The 13,892-nt window shown below is 39.3% G+C and overlaps 1 protein-coding gene across 1 annotated transcript in view; it reads left to right on the forward strand.

The window, feature by feature from the left end:
- Positions 1-13,892, forward strand: part of SPO11-2 (sporulation 11-2) — a 261,298-nt gene that overhangs the window by 66,842 nt on the left and 180,564 nt on the right. The window contains exon 2 of the mRNA XM_089412694.1: positions 9,761-9,844. Within this exon, the coding sequence (XP_089268820.1) occupies positions 9,761-9,844 (84 nt within the window). The remainder of the gene's footprint in view (positions 1-9,760; positions 9,845-13,892) is intronic.

The raw sequence follows: 13,892 nt of genomic DNA on the forward strand, positions 1-13,892 counted from the left end.
AGTTTGAGTTGTCTCAGTGAGTAGCAACAGGCAGTGAGGTTGCTGGAAAGGATTTCCGGAGGTAGGTCGAATTTCGTAGAGCAGATCTAGTGTAGTGGGTTTACAACAAAAGGGTTTTGCAGGAATGGCCTGGAAGAGAAAGCACGATGGTTTCATAACCTGTATTTGAGTTCATAGATTTTCCAGAGATGGCCGCAACAATTTTTAGAGATCAGGATAAGTTGGATGGAGCCTCCAACTTTGGTATCTAGAAGGCCAGGATGTTGTTTCTATTGGACGAGCATGGTTTGAAGGAGTTTGCTACAATAGTTATTGTTGTGCCAACAAATCCCATCTAGTTTCATCAGTACAAGAGGGACAATGCTAAATCCAAGAGGATGATCCTTGACGGAGTTAGGGATCACATCATTCTGCATATTGTAGAAGAGGGAACAATGAAGGAGATGTGGGATTCCATGGTCAAAATCTACCAGGAACTGTCGGAGAATCAAAAAATGATCCTCAAAGAGAAGATGAGAATCCTGAAGACGACCATGGTTGAGGATGTAACTTCCTATCTCACCAGGATTCAGTATGTCAAAGATGAACTCACTACAATAGGAGAGAAGCTAGCAGATGACAAGCTAGCGTGTATAACATTCAATGGGTTTACCAAGGAGTGGCGTACATTTGTCCAGGTGATTTCTGGGCAAGACCCACTTCCAGGATGGCAGTGCTTATAGATTGATTTCACTTAGGAGGAGTTAAGGCTCAACTTGGTCAAGGGAATTTCCACCAATAGTGGCAAGGGACAGAAGTGTGAAAATTCCTAGACTCGAAGGAACCCCTACTGCCGCAAATCTAAATCTACTTCACCTACTTGATTTTTAAATTACATTCATCAAGTTATTCTTCTGAATACTGAAGCAAATTACTTCTGCAACCTACACTATTTAAACATTTGATCTCATGAAACAGAAAACAGAGCAAAGAACAAGATACATAGGATACACTTATTTTTGGACACAATAGTCCCTGGAAAAACCCAATGCGGGATAACCGGTGTAGCAGTTTTGAGGGTTTATTATTATGCGGGAGAAATATCTGAATACAAATCTAGGATGCTCATCTAGCAATCCTTTACAGAGAAAATACTGACGGAAAATCTGAGTAAGTTTTACCTCACTTCACCTGGTAGACTTCCGGTTGATTCGGCACAAGACTGACTAACCCCGACTATTTCTGTGTTGGCCCTGCGTCAGCTTTCCAGGCTCTGCGCCAGCTTCTCTGTTCTTTGCATTAGCTATCCTGACTGTTTCGACAGTTCTGGTTGTTCCCGATAGTTTTGGATTCTACGTGACAAGCAACTTTTCTGCTCTGCGTTGGCGCTTTTGGCTCTGCGTCAGGGCTACGTGGGCTCAGACTGACCCAGTGTCAACTCTTTTGGCTACTGCGGTGCCTCCCTGCAAGCTCTCTTTGCCTCTCCATCAGTTTTCTCTGGAAAGTCCTTCTCCCGGATTCTCACTGCCCCTCTGCTGCTGAATGATCACTTAGTTCGAATTTCTTAGCTTCGTAGCCCTAGAAATCGAACTCTAGATCAATTTTTTTTTTGTGTATGTGTGTGTTTTCAAATGAACCCCAATCCTTCATTTTATACTTTTCCTGTTGAGTCTTCAACGACCGAGATTAAGTCTCTAATCAACGGCTAAGATTAAAACATGACTTGATCCGCCTTCTAGATCATTCTCACTCATATTTGGATTAATACCCATTAATATTTTAATTTGCCTAAGTTTATACTGAGGAACGACAATAAAAATATTAATTATTTTAATAAAATACAATACGGGTGGAATTTCACCAAATGGTTTATGGGTTCTTTAGAACTCATGTGCCTTAGCCTTTACACCAATTTTTTCAAGGCTAGAGCACTTCCGATGCTACCAAAAACTAACACTTCCTTTTAGCGAGGAAAGTGCTGTAACAACAATGTCCACCTGCACGCTGCTCTGTTTCTGAAGCACCTCCTTTCTTCACTGATGCTGCCACCAACACTGTGTTGTTGCTGCTACTGTACTGTTGCCCATGACACTGCCATTGCCATTGCTGCATTTGTACTACATCTCCCTCTCAAACGCTGCATCTGCTATGCAGCTAGCACTGCCACTGCTAACACTGCATCCGTACTACAACTCAGTTGCTAAGACAAGCTACTGAAAAACATCCAAAATTAGCTGAACTTAACTGTGTTCAACATTATACAATGAATGTTGGAATATGACTGCTGTTGATTCTGACCCTCTGAATCTTCACGTTGCTGCTGACTCCTGCACTGTGCCAACTGCACTGTTGCCAACCTTGCTCTACGCTGATCAGTCTTTGGTCCCTGGCTGCTGCATCTATCCTCCAAACACTCTAGTGCATCATCTAAGTCCATCTCGCTACTGTTGAATATTGGGCTCCCGTAGCAAGGAATTGATCCAAGAGGTGGACTCCTCAAGGATCCTGACCACATGTAATCCTCCCGACTACAGCTCAATATTGCCCCATCTGCTGCCTAGAGATGCGTGAGCACTCATGGCAAACTCATCCTCGTTAATATTTGCTTAAGCAACCTTAGGATCATGTTTCTCATCCCTGTCCTTTTTCATCAAAGGACACTCGGATGCATAGTGGCCCAACTTGCCACAACTGAAACATTTCACCTTCGAAATGTCCTTCTTACGCTACGGCTTCTGTTGTCCCTTCGATGCCAGAGATGAATTCTCCTCCTCCTCCTTCATCTTTGTGCCACTCCCACTGCTGCCATTGAGGTTGACCTTCACTAGGTCCCTCCTTAACTCCTATTGAAGAGCCACCCATATCTCCTCCCATGAGGGTAGTTTTTCTCTGCCCAATATGCTTTGGACAAAAACTTGCCATTCATCCGAGACTCCATTCTGGGCTATCCTCACCATCGCGGTTGGCTGAGGAGTGGACCTCACTGCAGCAAGCTGGTCTCTAATGTCCTGAAGACGTTGAAGATAGAGGTTCACCCCTTCTCCTTTCTGCATCAAAGTCCGCTGCAACTTCTGCTCCAAATACATCTTCCGCAGTTAGGAAGAGTCTTCATACAGAGAAGACAAGACTTCCCACATCTCCCGGGTTGTACCCTTGCCCTGCCAGTGTGAGACCACATGATCTCGAACTCTATCGAGAATGAGCCACTTTGCCTTCCCCTGCGCGGCTTTGTACTTCTACTTTTGATTGTTGTCAGCAGGAAAAACTACAACACTATTGACGTAGGTCTCAAGATTATGTTCCTCTAGAACAACTATGATTTTGGTCTTCCATATGACATTCCAACATGTCTTGATATTTGAGCCCATGCGATGCCATCTCACCCAACTGTTGAACTGACTCCTCTAGTCACTGCTCAGCTGCTCAGCAAGTGAGAAATTCGAGCTTTTTGGCAAAAAATTCTCTAAGGAGAAAATTCCCCTTCTATGTGTCTTCGCTCTTTTTCGACGGATTTCTGCCCTGGCAGAAACTGCGCCATTCAAGCACTCCGCTGAGGCTCTGCGTCACTCCCTCTGCCTCTGCAAACTCACGAACTGGAAATCGTACCTCTGTCAACTCTGTTAGAGAGAGATTTCCACGGAATCTCTGCTTCCTCGCAAGGACTGTGCAATCCCTTCAAGGAGATTTGAATTGCTGCCAAGTGCAGCTTTCGGCCTCACTGCTTAGCACTGGATCTGCTCTTCTTGTTTCAAAATCAACGCTCTGATACCATGTGAAATTTCCTAGATTCGAAGGAACCCCTACTGCAGCAAACCTAAATCTACTTCACCTACTTGATTTTTAAATTACATTCATCAAGTTATTCTTCTGAATACTGAAGAAAATTACTTCTGCAGCCTACACTAACTAAACATTTGATCTCATGAAACAGAAAACAGAGCAAAGAACAAGATACATAGGACACACTTATTTTTGGACACAATAGTCCCCAGAAAAACCCAATGCGGGAAAATCGGTGCAACAGTTCTGAGAGTTTATTATTATGCAGGAGAAATATATGAATACAAATCTAGGATGCCCATCTAGTAATCTTTTACAAAGAAAATATTGGCGGAAAATCTGAGTGAGTTTTACCTCACTTCACCCATGATATTTCCGGGTGATCCGGCACAAGATTGGCTAACCCCGACAATTTTTGTGCTGGCCCTGCGTCAGCCTGTCAAGCTCTGCGTTAGCTTCTCTACCCTCTGCGTAAGATATCTCGGTTATTTCGACAGTTCCAGACAATTCCGACTATTCCCGATAGTTCTGGATTCTGCATGATAGGTAGCTTTTATGCTCTGCGCTGACCCTTCTGGCTCTGCGTCAGGGCTGCGTGGGCCCAGACTAGTCTAGGGTCAACTCTCCCGGCTACTACGCTGCCTCTCTGCAAGCTCTCTCCGCCTCTCTGTCAATATTCTTCGGAAAGTCCTTCTCTCGGATTTTCACTTCACCTCTGCTATTGAATGATCACTTAGTTCGAATTTCTCAACTTCCTAGCCCCAAAAATCGAACTCTAGATCAATTCTCTCTCTCTATGCGTGTTTTCAAATGAACCCGAAGCCTCCATTTTATACTTTTCCTGTTGAGTCTTCAACAGCTGAGATTAAGTCTCTAATCAAAGGCAAAGATTAAAACATGACTTGATCCGCCTTCTAGATCATTCTCACCCATATTTGGAATAATACCCATTAATATTTTAATTTCCCTAAGTTTAGACTTAGGAACTCCATTAAAAATATTAATTATTTTAATAAAATACAATCTGGGTGGAATTTCACCAAACGGTTCCTGGTTCTTTAGACCTCACGTGCCTTAGCCTTTCCACTAATTTTCAAGGCTAGAGCACTTCCAATGCTAACAAAAACTAACAAGAGGGTGAAGGAAGAAAAGGAGAATGTCGCTCTTGCAGGAAAAGACAAAGCGAAGAAGGGTCCCATCTAGGGACAAGACTCGAAAGGAGAAAAGAAGAAGGACCTGTTGAAGATCAAGTGTTTTGGCTATAGTGAATTTGGTCATTACGTCAGCTAGTGTCCTTAGAGTAAAAGGACAAGAAAGGGAAGCAAAATATTGCTTCAGCAGAGATCGAGGATTTGTTTTCTAGATTGGAGGATGAATTTTCACTTATAGCAACATTAGACTCAGGGGAGGAGGAGTATGAGACTCCAATATGCCAGATCGGGCAGGGTCTGAGGAAGGAGCAACAAGGAGATATGATCATAGCCAAGGAAGGCTTGATCAACATATCAGATTCAGTTGCTAAGTATATGATTCCTCAGTTGGACCATTATCCTTGCTACGGGAATCCAAGTATTTTAGTAGCAGAAAGATCAATGTGAGATTGAGACTTACTATTGTAGTGATAGTAGCAACACAAAGGCAGTGTAGTGGAAGCGCAAATTGGTTCAGCTACAACATGTAGTAGGAAAATCGAAGTAGTGTAGTGATACTATGGTGGACAGTGATTGTTGGCGGATTTTCTTCATAGATATTTCCAGTTTTTCAGCGGGAGGGGAAGATATACTTTATTTGTAGGGGTAAGATGCAGTCTCTGCAGTAGTGCGAGTTGATTGAGGCAGAGGGAGTTTTCATGGAAACAAGGTACTTTGCTAGTCAGATCGATTTGCAAAGGAGAAGCAGTTCCTAGTTTGTGGTTCGATTTCCAGTGGAGGCTGAGTTATTTTCCCAACAATGCGAGTTTACCGAAGAGGACATAGTAAATTCTTGGTACGCAGCTGCAGAGGTTGATTCAAGGTCTCAGAGGGAGGCCGAATTGATTGGGAGGGTACGAGTAACTTCTAGGAGGTTAGATCAGCTAACAGAAGTGAAGAAATGAAATTTACTGGAGGTTTGCTAATTCATGGCAGCCAATTGTGTTACAGATAGTAGACATCGACAACGTGGATTAGTTTGGCTACAACATGTTCCCACAGATGAGCAAGTTGCAGATATACTCATGAAGGCCTTGGGTAAGGCAAAGGTTGTCTTCTCTGGGGAGAAGATGGGAGTAGTGAAGAACACTTTCCTCGCTAAGAGGGAGTGTTAGTTTTTTGGTAGTAGTGGACAAGTGTTCTAGTCTCTATGGTGTCTAAGATGCTAAGGAACATGAGATATCCAAGACTCGGAAAAGGTTTCATGGGCAAATAATTAGAAACAACTAAATTAGATTAAAACACCAATAATTAAATATTTCCTAAGTTAGGAAAACTGGTTAATTAAATCAGATTAATAGAGGGAAATTGATTTTTCTCTAGAGACTTCCAAAAAATCCATTTGATGGAGTCAAGATGATCTTAGCCATCGATTGTGATTAGATCATGGCCATTGATTGATCAACGAGACATTATAAGAGCAAGTCGATGGGATTTGGAGAGACATAAGACAATTGAGACATAGAGGGAGGCAGTGCAAATTAGCCAGTTGTAGAGAGCAAGGCGCAGTTCCAGCCAAAGAGAGTCAATAAGAAGGGCTTTTAGCAGTGAATTTCCGGAGAAATTCTTAGGAGGTTTTCCAACATTCAAGTGTTAGGAAGGGAGGTCAACTTTTCCAATAGGGACGTTGTATTTAGCTAGTGCAAGTAGCTAGTTGCCTAGAAGAATTGTCTTGAGGAGGTGTGAGTAGCTTCAGGAGGTAGATCGACTTGTAGGGAGTGAGTCCCAGAGGTTGTGCTAATTATCCAGTGGCTACAATGCGCATTTTTGGGCAACAATGTGTGTCAAAGAGGAGTGCGAGTGGCTGAGAGGAGGCTAGTTTGATTTGTTGGAGGGAAAAGTAGTTTCCAAGATTATTTTGCCGGTTGAGAAAATTTGTATGTTGGAGGTTTTCCATTCTACAACAACTAGTTATAATTCTCTATTTTGCTAAAGAATAATGACACCCTCATCTGTTGCATTGGTTTTCCCTTTAGGAATTTTCTAGGGATGATTGTCCAAAATATTGGTGTCAGATTTATTGTGTATGTGAATTATTTCTCATTTCTATTATTTTATTTTCCACAACGTTTTTATTTGTGAAGATTGTAGTAGTGGATTGTTCGTTATTTGTCGTAAATGAATTTACAGAAGACAAATAAACTGCATAAGTTAGGAGAATAATACCCAGTAACTGCAATCGTGGAAATTTCACAGGTGCCTTTCTTATTTCCTTGGGCTAATGGAGTCAAAGGGCGAGGTCTATGGCAGAAGACTTGATTGGAGTGAGTTAAGAGAGAAAAATCCTCTCCATCAAAACCTTAGAGACTTGCAAGATAAAGGAAGCTATACTAAGGTTCCTTGATGGAAACTAGGTGATAATGTTGCAAGAGGAGATGTTAGGGCTATGAAAGATTCAATGCATCAAGTTGAAAATTTTAGTGAAACCCTATTTCTACAATAATTGCAAAATGGAAGAAGATACTCACAATAATGTTGCACAAAATCACCATAGAATCACTTCATCAATCCAAGAAAAAATCTCAAGGTAAAAAACCTTTATTGTGGATATGTTATTTAGCTTGGGCCATTTTGTAGTTGCCTTGATTTTACTTAGATCTACTCATGGAGTTTCCACCATAAATGTATAAAAAATAATAGCAAGTAAACATAGACCAAGAGAATTAGATAAAAGATATTTATAAAATAAAGATAAAAGAGGAAAATGAAATAATTACAACAATTAATTATAAAGACAAACTTTCATGTACCAAGGTGTCTCTCTACAAATATTTATCTGGGCACTCTTGTTGTAAAACAACATCATTCTTTATTAATCTTTCATTATATATAATTTATATAATTTCTCAAGCTTATCTAAGTGATATCCAAGTGTCTCCCTTTTTTCCATTCTTTCCCATGGTATTAGAGCGTATGCAATTCTAGGCTGCTTGTGATGGGAGTGTGAGTTTGCTGAAGTATGTGTGTATAGAATTAAATTTTTGTGAGCTACATGAGATACAATATGCTGGTTCCTAGTTTATGAGAGTGTAAAACGACATTGCTCCAAGATGTTTCTGGGTTATGAGAGATAATATTTTAAGTAGTCTCGAAATCCAAGCTGCATAAGTTTCATACTAATCCATTTAGACTCCTTAACCTGAAATATGAGACCTTCTTCTAACATTGTATCAATCCCTTAACTTTTTCACTCAATTAACATTTTCATTCGTTAAAGATGTTTGTTGTTTGGATAAGCGTCATGCTTAAGTTTGATCTTCATCTCCCCAGGATCTCTTGAAATCTACTTAATCTTATTTAAAATTTTGAGGGAACAAATCTCATAATTCCTGCAATAGTTCTCTGTTTTCATGGAGAGATTGATTATCACAACAATCTCCTATTTTTGCAACCAGAGGCCTATCTTTAGTACCAATATTTAACTTCTTCAACTTGAAAGGATTTTGGTGCTCTTTGTGATCATTGCCCTTTTTGAACAATGCATTGGTGTTCTTTGTGATCATTGCCCTTTTTGCACAATGCATTCTCTAGGAGTTTCTCAAAAAAGTTTGGCAAAGATCATCATCTTCTTGATTGTTGTCGGTCCCTTCTAGATTCATATGGTATAGTGGATGCCTTATCCCTAGATGGAGCTCCTTATGCTCTTGACTGATAATAAAAAATGGCTCATGCTTATTGTGAATTAGGAAATGTTGAATCTTATACAATGTAGAAATGAGTTTAGGAGTCTTACATGAATAACAAAATGTAACACAAAAGATAGAATGTATACTTCACCAATCATTAGTTTAATGCCTCATTTCTTCATGAATATACCCAGACTTTGCTATGGCCCCCAAAGTATGTAAGAATTCGTGCATCCAATGCTACTAAGGATAGATTGTAGATGTCCCCTTATGGACATAGTTTTACTCATGACTTGATTTATCCACCTTTTATATCATTTCAATCATTGCACGAGGGATAGGAACCAAATGTACATACCAAAGTGCACTACGTCCCAAGTATGTAACTATTTTTGATGAGATTGCTACTACCAAGAATGTGTAAATCTCAAAGTAGTATCGAATGTGTCAATGCGAGTGGCTTTAGTTACAATTTTCTCCACCCTTTCCTTTAAATCGTTAAGGTCACTAATACCATCCATTTTAATTGCATTCCTTAGTTTTACTCTATCTAATGTAATGTCTTAACCATGATACATTGTAAACAAGATAGTTCATGATCATTCTTCTCCTATACAATGTAATGTCTTATACATTGTAAACAAGACAGTTCATGATCATTCATCTTTCATTTTTGCATAGCTTGTCTAGTTTCAATATCAAATGAACAAACATTGTGGCAACTTGCCTCTCCCTCGACAATTGGATTGATAAACTTATGCTTCTTAAAGTTGAAAATTCAAATTAGGTCTATGATCATTTGCACATGGTGCTGAACCTATTAAAAGGTTAGGCATAAACACCTTCCATGAGCTTGAACACACAAGAACAATATCACTAGATATTGACAAGCGCTTTGAGTAACAACTTATTAGATAGACACCTCAGGCCATCTATTGTTCCTTATATTTATTTCTTATAGTGTTTCAATTGACAACTCTTTTCCGGAAATATTTTTGTTCACTTACTATATTATTCTAGTTTTATTCTTCATTGAAGGGATCTATAATGGACTTGATTTGTTGATGACTAATGTTTATGATATTGAATACAGAATATTTTAAGCTGCAATAGGTACATAATTAATTAGTAGGAAATTCTTGGTAAAAGAAATAACTTCTTTTGAATATGTTTGCAAATCTATAGGTTCAAGCAAGAATTGAAGCCATAGCCTTGCGATTCTTAAAATATCTGGCCTCTCCAAATCCAACAATTTGTGATCTATCATTGGTTTGTAATCACATATGCTTGTGCTTGGATGATGTTTTTCAATAAAATGAACATGGTTTGTTTATAATGTTCTCTTATTTGGGAACATGTTAACGCTTTTCTATTTTGTATATGTGAAGTTTTCCTAGTTATAAATTATTATGATTGAAATAACTAATGACCATATAATTATTGAAGAGATATGATCCATGGTGAAATTCCTACTAGTCTTTTAATTAGTTAGGATGAAAAAGACAAGAATGGAAAATTTCAAGATATCTCCAAAGTGGAAGAGTTTCCTGTTGCAATCTTTGCAAGATGGATTGAAGTCTTCTTCAAGAATTTATCTTTAAGTAAAAATGTTTGAGATAATGTGCATTTTTCAGATTTTCAAATCTCCATTGGGTTCTTTCTAGTTAATCTTTCATCAAAAATTTATGGAGATAAGAAACACAAAGATTATTGCAGTATCATGTTGATAAATATTGGCAAAAATACACAATCAGTTTTATAACATTAGCCATTTTGAGAACTAAGATTGAAGAGGAACTTGCCGATGATTATCTTCTCGATGTTTGATGTTTTTCTTTGTATTATTGACCATATTTTGTTAATCTCCAAATTATTTTACAAAATGTTTTATGGTATTATGATTTAACAAGATGTTGTATGGTCTTAGACCTTAGCATCAATGGAATGATATAATAAATTTCCTTATCCAATTTGAAGCAATTCTAATTAAGATTATCTTAGGTTTGTAGTTCAAAATTGATTGAATTTTAAATGGCATTATTGAAATCAATTGTTCAAAAGGTTATGTTTTATGTTTTCTAATTTCCTAGGTTTTGCTTGGTATTAATGTGTGTCTATCAAACAATAGCCTTGAGAGTCTTGCAATTTGAAAATTTGAATGATTCTATTTAGATTTCAACTTAACAATTGGGCATGTTGGTTAATTAAAGAAAGGCGTTGTTATTGTATCCATTAGGATTTGAATCTTACTAGTGTCATGTTCTCTCCTCATTGGTTAATGCATCCTTGGAAAAGAGTTGTTTGATTAGCCGATGCTATCATGACCATTAAGATGGCCTAGGAGGTTAGACTCCATTACTTGTGACTAGACATCCCACATCTTGATAAGTGGTGGATGCTCGACAATAGAAGTATGAAGGAATATTTCAATGCCTTTCTCTTTTTATTTTAGGTAGATCTTTTGTTGGATATGTTTCCCAACGAAATGGGTAACCCTATATGAGAAACTTTTTCTCCTATTCTTCTCATTTAGTTGGCCAACCATGTAGCCCTTGATTTCCACCACTCGCTCATGACGTGGCATTACATCTCCACCACCTGCATCAACCATATGCTTCTCACCTATTCGACAAGAGCACATGGATGAAGGTGGGTTTTTGATAAAAGATACTTTATTCATTTTGCAATCAGGTGCTTATGCTTGTTTGTATTTGGGCATATCATATGGATTATGGGGTGAACGAGAAGTAGGGGTTTTGTTCGTGATCTTGTTCCCTCGCCTTAAATGGGTTAATCTTCGATCCTAGTCCAATTTGATCTCTCCTAATGTTAGTTTTTGTAGCATCAACTGTATTCTAGCCACAAAATTTGGTGGAGAGGCTAGAATGCATGAGATCTCCAAAACATAGAATGCGTTTCTGAAAATTCCAACTAGAGATGATTTAATCAGATTATTAACCTATTTTTTAATGTTTCCTAAGTCTAAACTTAGGAAAACTGGTTAATTAATCAGAATTAATTAAGTCAAGATGGGAATAGTCTAGAAACTCACACGGAATGACTTTAAGATGATCATATCCCTTGATTAAGTTTTAATCTAGGCTATTGGTGCTTCAATAGAGGATTATAAGAAGAAGTTGATGGGCACTTGGAGAATACACTAGAGACACTTGGAGAATTCGATTTTCCAGATTAGGAGCAGTTAGTTGCCTGAGGGTTCGAGCTTCAGTGAGGAAGCAGAGTTAGTGAGGGGTAGAGACAGTGATCTGGAGGAAGTTTTCTAGATCTGGAGAGGCAGCAGCAAGAGGTCGAGTTATTCCCAATGAGGCAGTGCACAGGACTGTGCAGTTGCTTTAGAAGAGAAATTCGATTTGGCTGGAGGAAATTTCGATTCAACTTCCAAGGGTCGGGAAAATATTCTAGAGGGTCGAAGAATTATTTTCCTCAGTAGAGCCAGGCAGAACGACTTCATCAAAGGTAGTTCCAGGCTAGACGTCCAAGGGTTTGTGCAAGCATTGCGCAGAAGTTGACACAGAGGGTCTAGGAGGACAAGTTTTCTTAGGTAGAGTTGTGTCGGGATTGCTTGTGGAGGAAGGGAAATTCCCTTAGATAATTTTGGCTTGATTTTCTTATTTTTTGGATTACCAGTTGGGCATCCATAGATTATACTTGAATTTCACTGTTGCATAATAATAAAAGCCTCAGCTACTGCATCAGTTTTTCCAAGTTGGGTTTTTCCGGGGACATTTGTCCAAAAATAACAGTGTCATTTTTGTATGTGTGCGCTAGATTTTCCTCAGTTTCTAGTGCTATTTTCTTTCGCAGTTTATTTGTGAAAATCACAGTGAATTATTTGATATTTGTCGTAGTAGACAATAGCAAAATTGTTAAATAAATTAACAATTAGAAAATAATTTCTAGTTGCTGTGATAGATGGAATTTTCACATCGTATTGAAGCGTGAGTGATCAGCCGGGAAGCTCAAAAGTGGAGGAGATAATTTCGCTACTCAGAGGGAGCAACAGGTCAAAATTCCTAGAGGCTGCGTAGTTCATTGATAGGTTAGCCGAATTGCTGGGGCATAAATTCAATTTTCAGTTACAGGTTGGCAGAAAAGTTGAGTTGCCCGGGATAGTGATTCCAACAGTCAACAACTTAGATTTTCGTTGAGCAAATTCCTTGGTTGGACATAGAGGGTTTTGCAGCAGCAGAACCAACATCAGGTGGAAGAGAAAAGCACACACAACAGAGGGAAAATTTCTCTCAGGGAACTTCGAGTCTCAGCTGTTCAATTCTTCCAGGCAGATTGGCAATAGCAATTAGCAAATCTGCGCATTCCAGAAGGGAGTGCGAGTAGTAGAGCAACAGCCAAGCAGAGGGAAAGAGGGAGTTTTCGACTTGATCACATATGGCCACAGCAGGGCTTAGAGATCAAGATAGATTGGATGGAGCTTCCAACTATGTCATTTGGAAGGCTAGGATGTCCTTCCTTCTAAATGAATATGGCTTGAAATCCTACATAGATAATGTGGTGGCAGTTCCCCAAGATGTGGATCAACTCAAATAATACTAGAAGGAGATGGCGAGGGCGAAGTGGTTGATCTTGAATGGAGTCCGAGATCATATAGTATGACCAATGTTTTAAAACTCCGACTCGGCCAAGGATCGAATCCGACTCCGACTCCGACTTGGTATCGACTCGGTCGGCTCGATTTCAATGACTTGGTCGTTGTAAAAAAGACATTAAATATTTTTTTTTTTTATAAAAAACATAATTTTAAAGGTTGTCATTCATGTTTCCAAACACATAGCATTTTAATATAGATGGAAGACAACATATGATCAAAGTCGGTTCATGAAAATATCCATTATATCAAAATGGCACCCAGTGCACTGTCCAATGGCAATACATACATGATCAAAGATTCAAAACAAAAAACACATAACCAAGGAGGCTAGAAATGGCCTCTACAACAAAAGTAAACTGTGACCAGACTCCAGTACTACTGGCTAGTAGCTACTGCCAGAGGAGCCAAGATCATGTTGATCAATCTCTGGATCATCATCAGAGTCAGACAGGGGGCCCCATGGCTCCTCCTCCTCATCATCATCTCCAACTGCAACTGTAGAAGTGGTAGCACTAGCAGGTTGTGCAACAGATGCAAGCTAAGATAGAGAAGATATGCGGCTGCGCTTCTGTCGTGGCTGAGCAGAGGAAGCGCCTACAACTGGAGTCCTTGCTGGCTGTGAGGTTAAGGCTGGTAGTACAGGTGGATCGGGATCTGCATTCAACTAAACATCATGTTCGAGTGATGCCT

This window comes from Pinus tabuliformis, chromosome 3_1 (genome assembly GCF_031772625.1).
Source record: "Pinus tabuliformis cultivar Carrire ecotype Pingquan chromosome 3_1, CPIR1, whole genome shotgun sequence".
Classification (NCBI taxonomy): Eukaryota; Viridiplantae; Streptophyta; class Pinopsida; order Pinales; family Pinaceae; genus Pinus; species Pinus tabuliformis.